Here is a 14,411-nt window from a genome sequence, read left to right as displayed (position 1 = left end):
GCACAACCCCGCCCTATTCTCTAACAGTCTAACACCAATCTCTGTCCCACACTCACGAAAACCGCTGATTTCCCTTCCCTACTCACGAAAATCACCGATCTCCTTCCCCAACTCACGAAAATCGCCGATTTAATTTCCCTCCCCCACTCACGAAAACCACCAATCTCCCCCCCCCCCACACACAAAAACCATCGAAAACCCTCACGGCATGGTGGAGAAGGGGCGTTTGGTGGTTTTCGTGAGTGAGGGAGGGAGTCGAGGTGGTTTTGTGCAACACAAGGGTTGGTTAGTGTTTACTAGGGCCGAATGGCCTGGTGGAGCGACGAGCCAACGAGGGAGGGGATGAGACTGGGCGATCAAGGTGGGGGTTAGGGTGGTCCGACGAACAGAAGGGGAGAGGATGGAGTTTTTGGTTTTTTTTTTTTTAATTTTGTAATTGTTTTTTTAATTTTTTGGACCAATCAGGGCTTGACACGTGTCAAGTTACCTGTAACAATATGTCATTGACCGATCATGACCCGGTAGAAGGAAATGCCCCCCCAAAGTTGGGATAATTCAATAATAATGGAAAGTTGGGATTAACCAAAGTAAATGACCCAAAGTTGAGATTAATAATAACAAATTTTCCAAAAAAAAAGAACATTAGGTAAATGTACGTAAAAATTATTTTGATTGCTTGATTCATTTACGTTATACTATATATGAAATTTTGTTGCAAATAAAGAAAACGTACGGATGAGACGATCAATGTGAAAAAATGTTTGGATAATTGATTAATTGGACATAATCTATTTAGATGGTGTGCCTCTGTGCACTATGTGTTCATTGTAGATCGCATTAGTTTTAATGATAAAATGGGTGTCAATTAACAAGTTTTTAAAATACTTTTTAGGGTATAATTTGCGAATTTTATTTCGAATAATGACTACAACTAACAAATTAGAAATTTTAAATAGCTGCATTTGGCAAATTTTTCTAAAAAGTATGTTCTAATTATTAGAAATTCTTAAGATAATTCTACTCATGGTATGATAAAATGGTAATGGTAGTGTGCAATATATTCTTGAATTGAAAATTAAAAGTTGGCCAAACAAGGGTAATTTAAGAGTAAATAAGAAACACTGTTTTCAAGAAATTCGACCCAAAATAGTTTATAGGAAGGGTGAAAGGAGAGGAACCAAATTAGAGTTTCTCTTTGTTATTTCTCAGGGAGCTCTTTGCCTCATTGTATGATTTCTTTTTGTGACAGAACACCATCTATATTTTAATTACAAACTAGTGTGTGGCCCAGGGCGATGCACCGGGTTTTGCTTTGAATATCAATACATATATTATTTGGGCTATAAAATCGTAAACTATATAATTACAAAAAATAAGTGGACAATTATAACTAATGAAATTAAATAAATGCTCTCAAATTGATGTCTTGAAAACTACAAATTAAAGTATTTAGTGTATTATTATTGAATATGAAGCACAATGAAATGATAGCAAAGTAGGTAATAACATTACTTTATTTGTTATTGGTCTTGTGTTCAAACCTTGTGATAAACATTTTTATTGCAATTGAAACATGTTCGTCCATATAACAATGGATGATGTGGCATATTACGGTGATGTGGCATACTTCTAATACATGTGAAGGCTGAAGGGTGTCACGTAGCACATATCTTGTATTAGGAACGCTTTTTAATATATAACTAGTGTGTGTCCCGGGCGATGCTCTGGATTGCTAGTTTGTACTTCTTTAATTTGATAATTATGTTCAAGTGTTATATAGCTAGTGTGTGATTTGGACGTTGTCTCGGATGTTACGGATTTTTTTTTACTACATATGTATTTATTTTCTAATCTTGTGAAAAATAAATAAATTAAATAACCTTAAAGAAATATATAATGTTAAATATGTGAAATTTAAAACACTAATAAAAGTTGGTTGAGATGGTAAGTGTGTAGCATTTATTTGTTTGAGGTTGAGGGTTCGAATCTAGATAAAACCATATTTTATTAATTTTGTTAAATGAAGTTGCAAGCTTACGTGTCGCTGATGTGGCATTGTGACATGTTGTCATATACGTTGAAGAGTGCCATGTGGCACCGTTCCTTTAAATGGAACATTTTTTAATAGATAGTATAGATAGTATAGATATAGATAAGTATAGATTGACATCTAATATTCCATCTAAATAGAAAAAAAGGATTGCATCTTCTTTCTCATAAACAAACTACTTTTACACTCACAACCCAACCCCTTCTCATCCTTCACCTACACAATATTGTCATCACCAAGATGCAATCGAGACCTAGCTCCCCAACCACAAGTATCACTTTTTCGTCCACCCAGAAGGACATACACATCTAAATAGCAATATAATGACAAGGTATAACGTATGCAAATAGTCTCTTCTTATGAGTAGAGTCTTAATTTCTCCAGCTCATGCACCATACAACTGGTTATACCTCATTACTTCATTAGGTATAGTCTGTGGCAAATTGACAAGTTTGAGAAAATTGATTTATATAAAATTTCAGTAAAAATAATGCTTATTGGAAATGGGAGACTTTGTTTGGGTTAATTTTTTGGAATTATTATTGCATTGTTTATTTTGCGGAAATTTCATGAAATGCCCCTGAGTAACTTTTTTATTCACCAAATACCCATCAAAACTTTCAAATTCACCAAATACACTTGAGTTTAAGAAAAATGTCACCAAATGCCCTTAATGACTAACGGCGGTTAACACCGTTAGTCATTAAGGTTAAATATGCCACGTGGCATGCTGCCATTGGTTCTCTTTTAAATAATTAACCAATTAATTTAATTAATTACTTAATTAATATAAAAAAAACGGTTTAAAAAAAAATGGTTTCAAAAAAAATATATATATGAAAAAAAATTAAACCCACCCCCAGCCACCCCCTCCCCTACCAAAGCCAACCCCTGCCAGCGGCCGTCGGCGCCGGTGGTCCCCCTCCCCCTAGCCGAAACTGGCGCCGGTCGCCGGCAAGGCCAGCCCCCCCACCCTCGACAACCCCTCCCCTACCCCCAGCCCCTCTCCCTCCGTTTCCCCTCCCCTTAAACCCCTCCCCATCCCTCGAAAAATCCCCCCTCCTTCGCGGCCGGCGTCCAAACTCCCTCCCCGGTGCCGGAAAACCTTTTTCGCCCCACCCCCCTCTATCCCCACCCTAAACCACCACTCAAAAAACCCGAAAAACCCCTTAATCGAAAAAACCCCAAATCGAAATATAGGGTTTCGATTTGGGGGTTTTTCGGTTTTTTGGGTGGTGGTTTAGGGTGGAAAAGGGGTGGGAATGGCGGGGGGTGGGGCGAAAAAGATTCGCCGGCGCCGAGGAGGGGGTTTGGACACCGACCGCGAAGGAGGGGGGGTTTTTCGAGGGATGGGGAGGGGTTTAAGGGGAGGGGAAACGGAGGGAGAGAGGGCTGGGGGTAGGGGAGGGGGTGTCGAGGGTGGGGGGGGGGGGCTGGCCTCGTCAGCGACCGGCGCCGGTTCGGCTTGGGGGAGGGGGACCACCGCCGACGGCCACTGGCAGGGGCTGGTGGTGGGGCGGGGTGGGTCTTGGGGATGGTGGGGGTATTTTTTTAAAGTTTTTTTTTTTATATTTTAAAGTTTTTTTAATAATTAATTTATTTATATTACAACAACCAATTAGAGCCTTCCACGTGGCATATTAGTCATTAATGACTAACGGTGTTAACCGCCGTTAGTCATTAAGGGCATTTGGTGAAATTTTTTTAAACTCAGGAGTATTTGGTGAATTTGAAAGTTTTGATGGGTATTTGGTGAATAAAAAAATTACTCAGGGGCATTTCATGAAATTTCCGTTTATTTTGGGTTGAAAATTTGAAATTATTGTTTTTGTATGTTCATGTTCAATGTTCAGAATGGAAAGGAAGGAAGAAAATTATGGGCTTGGAGTTGTTCATTTTCGGCAAATGTGAAAATAATGATCATCTTCTACAAATTAGCAATAACATCTAAAAAATTCATAAATTTGTACCTTAAAACTCTCATTTAGCTATTGAATTTCACAATATTGATGGGAATAACCGACGAATATGAGGAATAAAAACATAAAAGAGAAGGAATTATATAATATTCAAAACTTGAACCTAAAGTTAGAATTTTTTTACCATAAAAACATGGGAAATTTAGTTTGATACTCCCTCCGTGTTTTAATAAGTGTTACACTTAAATCGGCACATAATTATAGGCGATTTAATTGACTTAAATAAAATAAGAGATAAGTGAGGTAATTGGAGTATGAATTAAAAATTATAAATGAAAGATAATGGGGTTAATTTTTTTATTTATTTATTTTATTTTTTTTTTAAAAAAAAAAAAAGAAGATAATGGGGTTAATAGTTTATTGAAAATTAATTGTTTTGCAAATTGGACAATTTTAAGATTGGCTTAGGAAAATCAAGAATTATACTAAATGGTTTGGGCTTGACATAGAAATATATAAGTACTCCGTATAAACTAGAAAAGTTAAATGAAATGGATTAAAAATAAAATTAAGTACTACTCCTTTATTTCAACACTCTACCCAAACCAAATCACGAATTCACGATAAAAGATTTTCCTAATCATCGGGAGTCGGTTGGGGATACATGTTTTTTTGGTGAAAATACTAAGAACAATGATGAACTACTGGTATAACAAAATACAATGAATAAATTATACAAGTAATTGTATAACTTGATGAAATTTTATGAACTTTACAAATTAGTAATACTAATCTAATACAATATAAATATGAGCTAGGAATTTAGTATAGAAGCTCTCCGAGTTGAACTACACTCTCAACAGCCAACTTAGTAACAATTGTTGTTGGATCTCCAATAACTATTGATATCACATACGTTACAATAGCCTTTAGAATTCTCAAATACTTGCTCCCATTTCTACCAATTCTTCTTTTCTTAACTGTTGGTAGTAACTCCAATTTCGCCAAAGCGGTACCATCACTACTCATTGAGCTATTACTTTTTTTTGAGCTCGTGATAGCCAAATTCATAATGCATGACACGTGACATATATAATCGTTGTTCTTGGATGCATAGAACCATCCGTAATCAATTATATCACTCTTTTTTGCATCATTCGAGCTGCAGAGGTCACACTCTTTTGACGTGCTATCTTTCTTGAGAGTAAGTCTTATTTCATCAATCTCTAAATGAGATCCCAAGCTAGCACAACATGGGTGCAGATCGATAAGTGACTCATCGCAATGGTAAGCAAACCCCTTCACTTCCATTCCACAAGCATCACAATATCGCTTATAACTAGGTTTTTGTACGGGATCGGGTTTTTTCTTGAATTTGAATACATCATTTTGTAAGAAGGATGGAGATACTTTGTTTGATGGAAACATACACTGCAAATGAAGCACGTAGTCGCATTTGGTACACATATAACCTTGTCCATGTCCATCCATTTTACAACCATCACAATTGTAGGTCTTGGTGTGTTCTTTTTGCTCAAGATACTTGTTTGGATGTCTCGGGCATCTCATAGGCCCAATGTCTTCCATGTTGCTGTTTATACAATCCATTATCATTCTATTAATCAATCATATTTCAATTAAGCAATATACAAAATTTATGTCAATATCATACACATTCATATAATGGTTCGCACGAATTCCCAAAAAAAAAATGAATTTGTATACTTTTTCTGCTTATTTGCAATTGCAACACTTTAACTTTATACTTGTCAATGCACAATTTTAATCTATGGTATGTGTAACTATAAATATTTTTTTATTTTTTTAATAAAAACAGAAATTATGAAATTATAAATCAAACAAATTTAACAAGAGCTCATATAAATCAATAAAGAATGTCAAATGTAAGAATGCAAGTAGCATAGATTATCAACTATTAATAGGGGTGTCTATTCGGTTTTCGGTTTGGATTTAGGCCAAATCCAATCCGATCCGAAATAAAACTCGGTTTTTGATTTTTAAATCCAATCCAATCCGAATTTCTCATGAATCCAATCCGAAATAAAATTCGGTTATTTGGATCCGATCCGAAAATCCGAATTAAAATACATTGCAAATTTTTTAGGGACTTAAGTGATTATAAAAATAAAAATGCAATTATGAAAAGCCTAGTTTTAAATACATAGTTCCTCATGATTAATACAAATATTAAAAACATAATTTTTCATAGTTTATATTAATGTAATTATCAAAAAAAATTTACATGATTAATATAATGTATCCTTATTTGTAAAAGTTTGGTTTTATATTTCGGTTAATTCGGTTTTTTGGATCCGAACAAGGTCAATCCGATCCGATCCGATTTAAAGTTTGGATCCGATCCGAATTAATAATTCGGTTTGGATTGAATTGGATTTCGGATTTTATCCGAATAATGGACACCCCTAACTATTAACCCTAACATTAATACATCACCCCCATATATGTTGGCTGGTCACACCCTCTAGCCAACCACAAATAAAAGTTAGTGAAAATCCTATCTATGAACAAATCAAATAAAAAAAACAAAGACTAAAATAAAGGAACCCCAAAAAAAAACAAAAAAAAATTCCTATCAATATTTTCTGTTAGATATACATGCTGCATGCATATCACATAAAATCCTATCTAAATGTGATTAGTGTTTGGTGCCGATCATCGTCATTAACAAGAATAACAACACAATGTGTTCGTGCTCTTCAACTTGGTTTCGTAAAGCTGGTTTATATACTTATACAACAACTAGATATAAATTATATAAAAAGGGTTCTTATATAATCATGCTACAATAATATTTTCCTTTTTATCAGATTTCTCTGAAAATAAAAAAATCATGCTACATTTTGTTTCGGAGTGTTTAAATCATGCTACAATTTGATTAGTGTTCGGTACGGGTATGAGCCGTATCCGTAAGACCGTAACCAACAGAGAGGTACACTTCACATGTTTATACTTTATAGTAATGTAAATGTAACAAAATTATACAAGTACTTTTATTATCCATATTAGAAAAAAAAAAAAAAAAAAAAAAGGAAACAGATAATATGAGAACTATTAAGTTGGTTTCCAAAAAAAAAAAAAAGAATTATTAAGATGATACCTGAAAATGAAGATATGAGAAGCAATATTTCTCTTAGAATATTCTAATATTTGAAAGTCAACTCTTGCAAATTTTTCTCCTCTTTTCGTCTTTCTATTGTAATTTGTAAATCTGGCTACTGGATTTGTTATGATTATTAGTTTCGGCCAATGCCTTATATAGGGCCAATAGGGGGGATTAACAATCTTTAATTTTTATTTTTATTTTTAATTTTTATTTTTCTTTTTTGTGTTTTTTGTGACAACAGCAACAACAATCTAGCTTAAGAATTAAGGAACGATGATGGATATTCTTGAATCTTGAGCATACATGGTTGTAATCCTATATATTTAGACATATGACATCACATTTATTTGACCTCGCTTCAACGTGGGTTTAAGGGGTTCAATTGAACCCCATTAGATCCGGAAAAAAATAGGAATTTTATTAAAATAAAAAACAGACTAACTACGAAGTATATAAATAACATTTAAAGCAAACATGTGTAACATTAAGCTTGTAGCTCAGTTGGATAGGTTACTTTATAGTTGGACAGCAGGTCCCGAGTTCGAGTCTTGTAGGACGTAATTTTAGTTTTTTTTTTCTTTTTAATTTTCTCCTTTTTTTTCCCCTACACTGTAACTTTCATTCGTTCTTTCTCATCTCTCGCTCCTTTTTTTTTCCCTCAGTTTCTTAAGTATTTTAATATGTTTTGTAATTTGTACTTGTTTAAATAGTAGAATGTTAATCTTTTTTCTATTAAGTGTTAATCTGTTTTTTTTTCAATCTGTTTTTGAGTTTTACAATTTCTTAATTGATAATATGTTGATTAATTATTTAGTTAAGATTTAATCGTATTTAATTATTTAATTAAGAGTTATATGACAAACTAACCATGCTTTAAGTTTTTATTAGAACACTACTAGAAAACAGGCAAATAACGACGGAAAAATTCCGTCAGAAACACCTTGTTTTCCGTCGGAAAACCTGTTTCCGACGGAATTTCCGTCGAAATTGGTTGTCGCAATACCCTTTGTCGGAAAAAGGGCCATTTCCGTCGGAAACACTATTCCGACATAATTCAGTCCGTTGGAAATGATTTTCAGGCCCCACAAAGTCCGTCAGAAATTTACGATGGACTGTATTCTGCCGGAAAAATTCGACGGGAATTACGTCGGAAAATGATTTAAAAAAAAAAAAAAAAACGCCTCCCACCACCCCTCACCACCAGCTACCAGCCCACACCACCGGTCCACATTAGCCCCCTAACCCGTACCACTACCCACACCAGCCGCCCTAACATGAACCACCACCCACTACCCAATCACCAAAACCTCCACCAATCCCCTACCCACGAACCCAGATCTACGACCCTAACTCTAACAATTTCGACCGAAACACAGCCCCAACCACCCCACACCACCAAAACCCAAAAATAATAAAAAAAAAAATAATCCCACACCAACCCTGAAATTCGAACTCCAACATCCACCAAATTCGGAGTATATTCAAAATATCTGATAAACCAACAACAAAAAATATCGAAAAAATACACATACCTTAATTCGACCACACAAAACCTTGAAATTGGGTTTAGGAGGCCAAATTCGACCATGAAAACTCTAACTCTAGATCTAGAGTTTTCATGGTCGAATTTGACCTAAAAACCTTTGTTTTCATCATGAGAAGAGAGAGAAAGGGCGAAACTCGATCTAATCGAAATTGCTGTTGATGTCGTCGGTGTTGGGGTTGTTGTTAATGTCGATGCTGGCTGTGGTGGGGTTGTTGTTGATGTCGAAGTTGTCTGTGCTGGGGTTGTTGTTGTTATCGATGTTGGCGGTGGTGGGGTTGTTGTTGATGTCGATGTTGTGGTAGGAGATGTGAGGTAGGTGTTTGGAAGAGGGGAAAGAAAATGAGAAAAAGAGATGATGAAAGAGAAGAGAGGAAGACAAGAAGAACGACAGAGGAAGGAGGAGAGGAGAGAGAAGGAGATGAGAGAGGAGAGAGAAGAGGAAAGACAAAGAAATGGAGAAAGGGAAAGAGAGAGAAGCGGCGGGTAGGCTTTTTGGGTTTCTTTAAAAAAAATTCTATTTCTTTTTTTTTTTAAAATTGGATTCCGTCGGAAAAGGTAATTCAACGGATTTTTTCGTCGGAAATTTCCGACGGAAATTTATCCGTTGGAAAAGGTAATTTCCGACGGATTTTCCGTCGGAAAGCACACATTTTTCGGCGGAATTTTATTCCGACGAAATTTCCAACGAATAAAATTTCGACGTGTCCGACGGATTTATGTGTCCGTCGAAACCAGTCCGTCGTTATTTGCCTGTTTTCTAGTAGTGGAAGTAAAGTATGTTTTTAAAGGATTTTATTAAAATAAAAATTAAACAAGTAAAAAAAGTAACTAGTCATATAAATTGTAGGTAATTTATCATGTTTAAAGCGGATACCCCACAAAGTTTTTATTATTTAAAAGTAATTAAAAGTTTGAATTGTTTTTGGCGGACCGCTCAAAATTTTTATTATTTTTGACAATTTTTTATTATTATTATTATTATTATTATAAAATAACAAAATCCTACAAGTTAATCGATTTACAAGTAATTAGTGGGGAGCCGAGATACAATCTGCCCCCTGCCCTCTAGCTATAGCGAACCCGATCCTATTAAAATGTGAGCAGTTGCACGAGCATTAATATTCTGAATCCTAGCGAACACTTGAACCTGGCCCGCTTCAGCAACACAACAACATCCTTCTCTAATTCTCCCAATAAAGAAAAAGAGATAGGACGAAAACCATATATAGCCAATAGCCCTGCAACGCGCTCCATATTTGTCCCGCTTCCGCTAAGCCGCATCCGACACAACACGACCAGGAACGAAGACGGACAACTCAGATTGTGTCAAAGGAGATGACCTCGTCAAGTCAACACATACATCAAGGTCTCTATCCTAGAAATAGATCAAAGCAACATATCACAACTGCTGGTTGAAGAGCCCCGTCGTTTTTCCTTTCAGTCAACCCAACGTTAACCTCTTTTCTTGCAGAAATCCCAGATCGAACACAAATATCAACAAAAGTCTCACGAACAACATTGTGCCAATGTTCATACCCACCATCTCAGCACAAGACATTGCATGATCCCCATAAATATCCCCATCAAAACCCTCGAGCAAGCAGAATACGGTGTTAAAACGGAGAACAAAAGAACACCCAACCGGTAGCAAAGAACAAAGGGTGTCACAAACAACGTTGTGCCGATGTTTATTATTATTATTATTATTATTATTATTATTATTATTTTTTAATAATAATAATAATAATAATAATTATAAAAAAAATAATAATATTATTATTATTGTTATTATTATTACTTGAATATTTTCCTCATAAATACATATATAGTACTTTGGAGTATATATTATCATAGATAGGTGAACATGGTTAGAACTGTTGTATACAAGTATATGTAAATAAGACTAATAACCCTTATAAATATTGATAAATGGAATACTTATTAATCACAATGTTTCACAATAATCTTATAATTTTATTGTAAGAATATTACTTACTTGTATAATCGAAACATTATTCCTTGCTTTCTCATATTTCACAACACAAATCTATTAATTATTACTAAAACAGAAGTTGCTGACATCACCATTATCCACGTGTTGCTTTCTCAATAAAAATTTTCCCGCATAAATGCAATGATGATGTCATCTTTATTTATTTATTTATTTATTTATTTTGTTTTTGTTTTGGAAAGCTATCATATTTAATGTTTTTTTAAATTTAATTAAATATTGGAAGTTTCTACATTACAACTAAAATCTATCAATTTATCGTAGGAAATTAAAACAATTTTAAATAACACACTAATAAATGACCTCCTACATTGTACTATAAATTAGACAACGTTGAATAGATATTATATCATAATCTATTAACTATTACTAAAACAGAAGTTGCTGACATCACCATTGTCCACGTGTTGCTTTCTCAATAAAATTTTTCTAGCCTAAATGCAATGATGATGTCATTCTTTTTTTTTTTTTTTTTTTTTTGGGGGAAAGCTATCATATTTAACGTTTTTTAAATTTAATTAAATATTGGAAGTTTCTACATTACAACTAAAATCTATCAATTTATCGTAGGAAATTGAAACAATTTTAAATAACACACTAATGAATGACCTTCTACATTGTACTATAAATTAGACAACGTTGAACAGATATTATATCATAATTTTGATTAAAATAAAAAATTTTAAACTTACAAAATATACGTAATTTTTATTTAAATTCATGTATAATAATAGCGACATATTTTTAAAATGTACAAATTTAAAATAGGCTTTATATAAATCGTGCATCGCACGGATTTTAACCTATAGTAATTAATAAAGGACGGGGCACAATAAATTACTGTGTGGAGAGCATTGTTTGGAAACAAAAGTATCCAAAAATTCACTCCACACGTGTCAGCCAAACTTTCCTCTTCTTCTTTTATTACTTCACTGTTCATCTTTCCTTTTTATTTCTCACCAAACTTTCTCTCTATTCTGCTCTCAATTTTTCTCTCTTCTAGGCTTAATTTTCACCATTACAAATTAGATTTCTCAATTTTCTAGGCTTTACTCTACTTTTTTAAATTTTCTGCATTTTTGTTGTGATTATTGAAGTTTGTTGAAGTTCCAAACGTGTCAATGAAGAAGATTAAATTAGTACAAAACTACAAATCCACCACATGCAAATATATATGTTTTCTGAATTGCTTTACGATATATCAGTATAATTTATGTGATTTTGCTATTGTTGAACGTTAATTTCAATTTTTAATTGTGTTTCTTTCATCGTTTTCAGTACATTTTTACTAGTAAACTAGATTAACCCCGTGCGATGTACGATTTAAAATAAGAATTGAATTATAAACTTCTAACACGTATTGAAAGAATATAACTTCCTCATTTTTCCTAACTAATTTTTCTAATCAAATATGAATATACAATTCCCGAAAGTGCATAATTTTCATATTTGATTAAGAAATTTCAATTAAATTATATAATTAACAATTGTTAACAACTTGTAAATAACAAAATAGCGTAATATGTGTAGAAAACCTAAAATTTAAAATTTAAAAATTCAAATGGAATAGATTTTCAAAGCTATGATGAATAGGGTAGCTTAAAAAGAAATATATATATATATATATATATATATATATATATATATATATATATATATATATATATATATATATATATATATATATATATGACATCCTTACATTTTGGAGAGAAAAAATTAAATAAAAAAGTGACACGTAGATAATGATGACAACAATGGTTGTTATTTTAGTATATATATAGATAGATTGTGGAAGGAAGAAGACTAGTAATCTAGATTCAAATAAATGATGGAGATCTGATCTATTGTGTATTAAGTTTTTTAAGTTTTGCGTATTATAATTTAGCTTCAAACAAATGGAAATCTAAGTTTAATTTTGCGAAATGCTGATGTATAGTAAAATATGGGTCACTTTTATACTAATATGGGGTCACTTTTGTGAAAATATAGGTTACTTTTTTTAAAAAAAAAAAACAAAACACTGATGAGATTTTGGATATTTTTGTGAAAATATGGGTCACTTTTGTGAAAATATGGGTAACTTTTAAAAAAACAAACACTATCAATCATTCAATCAATAAAAAAAAGCCTAAAATTTTCTCTGTTCTCGCTCTCTCTTCAAACCAAGCCACCATATTAAAACTTAGAGGCTGCCATCGATAAAAATCGATGGTAAGCCCCAAATTTTTCTTTAATTTAATGTTTTTGGCCAATAAAGATCACCATTAGTATGGTGATTATATAGTCAGTCCCTCCATGTAGGGTTTTGTCAGTCCCTCCATGTAGGGTTTAATATTGTTTGTTTGTTTGTTTTTAGTGTGTGCAAGGATATAAATTTAAAAGATTCGTCTTGTAAATTTGTGGAATTGCGCATCTATTGGTATAGGGGTGCAGATTTAGAAGATTCGTCTTGCAAATTTGCAGATCTTGATGATCAATCAAGTTATATCTCTTTTGCGACTACATCAATGGAGCTCCGTCAAGAACGATGCAAAGACATCTAAAATTATCCAAGAGCAGTTCAGAAGCGATGCCATTAGTTTAGGGGTATTTAATTTATTGTATTGAGAATTTAGATCTCTTAAGGAATGATTGTAAGTGGCAATGATTATTATTATTTAATGAAATCACCCCCTCCCTATTCCATTCAAAAAAAAAAAAAAAAAAAATCAATCAATCAATCAATCAATATTTACTAAAAGACACACCAATAATGACACATGTCATCTCCTGGTGTGTCCTTAGTTTTTTCTTTTTTATATAAAAAAAAACCTACTTCAAAAACAAATCTTTTACTTGTATAAATTAATATTTAATGGATACTTTAATAACACTTGTCAAGTACGACACATGTTGATTATTCTTATTGTGATTTTTTCTTGCCATTTTTGTTGTTCTTCAGTATTCAATTAATACGAATATAATATGCAAAGTCAAAAATTTTAATATGGTGTTAGTTTAAAATAAAGATATTGGAAATTACCGTGCGGGACTTAACCTAGTGTAATATTACTATTCACATGCGCGAATAAAATTATCGTAAATCGAGGGCATGTAAAAGTTTTTATTTCACAAAGTCACAATAGTCATTAAAACTTCAAGATTTTTCAGGGAAAAAGAAGTTGCTCTCAAGCTAAGTCAACTAAGAATGTGTCTTCAAAAAAGTCAACTAAGAATGTAAACACTTCTAGAATGAGTATCTTCCTAAAGTCGCAAAAAATATGTAAAAACATTGGATGGACTGTTCAGATTTGACATTCAAAGCACACCTAATTAATGATATGATGATAAAAAAAAAAAACCACATGTCTAGAATATAATGAAGGTTCTTTGAAACTAGAATAATGCTCAATTAATAATATCACTCGTTAATTATTGTCTAAATGTTTAGTAAAATACTACTAAAATTCCACTGAAGACTAATCATAGTTGTTACTTAAGCTATGACCTCAGCTTATATCCACTGTAAGCCTTACATGAGCACTTCTGAAAGTGCTAATTATCTGTTTTAATTTCTTTTCACATATTGTGTCTAAGTTCACGCACTTTGAGTTTTCATAGTTTCTAGTTGAACCGAATTTCATTTAACATTATTGGACTACCTTTAATTTGATCCTTTATTGTCACCGGTTACATTTTATTTATTTATTTATATTCACTAGTTATTCCACTCTCACGTGAGTTAGGATTAGTTGTGA

The 14,411-nt window shown here is 32.9% G+C and overlaps 1 protein-coding gene across 1 annotated transcript; it reads right to left on the bottom strand.

Moving 5' to 3' along the window:
* Positions 1-4,791: 4,791 nt before the first annotated feature.
* On the bottom strand, positions 4,792-5,577 carry LOC145594175 (uncharacterized). Its single transcript, XM_081650510.1, has one exon. It carries the CDS (start codon positions 5,575-5,577, stop codon positions 4,792-4,794), a length of 786 nt encoding a protein of 261 aa, XP_081506636.1.
* Between the last annotated feature and the right edge of the window lie 8,834 nt (positions 5,578-14,411).

The sequence above is a fragment of the Chenopodium album genome, chromosome 19 (assembly GCF_948465745.1).
Source record: "Chenopodium album chromosome 19, dcCheAlbu1.1, whole genome shotgun sequence".
Lineage (NCBI taxonomy): Eukaryota > Viridiplantae > Streptophyta > Magnoliopsida > Caryophyllales > Amaranthaceae > Chenopodium > Chenopodium album.
The sequence above is the reverse complement of the archived record's forward strand: the minus strand, read 5'-3'. Positions and strand labels throughout refer to the sequence as shown.

Bases quoted from the DNA above. Each gene is read 5' to 3' on its own strand.
- LOC145594175 (XM_081650510.1), bottom strand. From the start codon at position 5,577: ATGGATTGTATAAACAGCAACATGGAAGACATTGGGCCTATGAGATGC.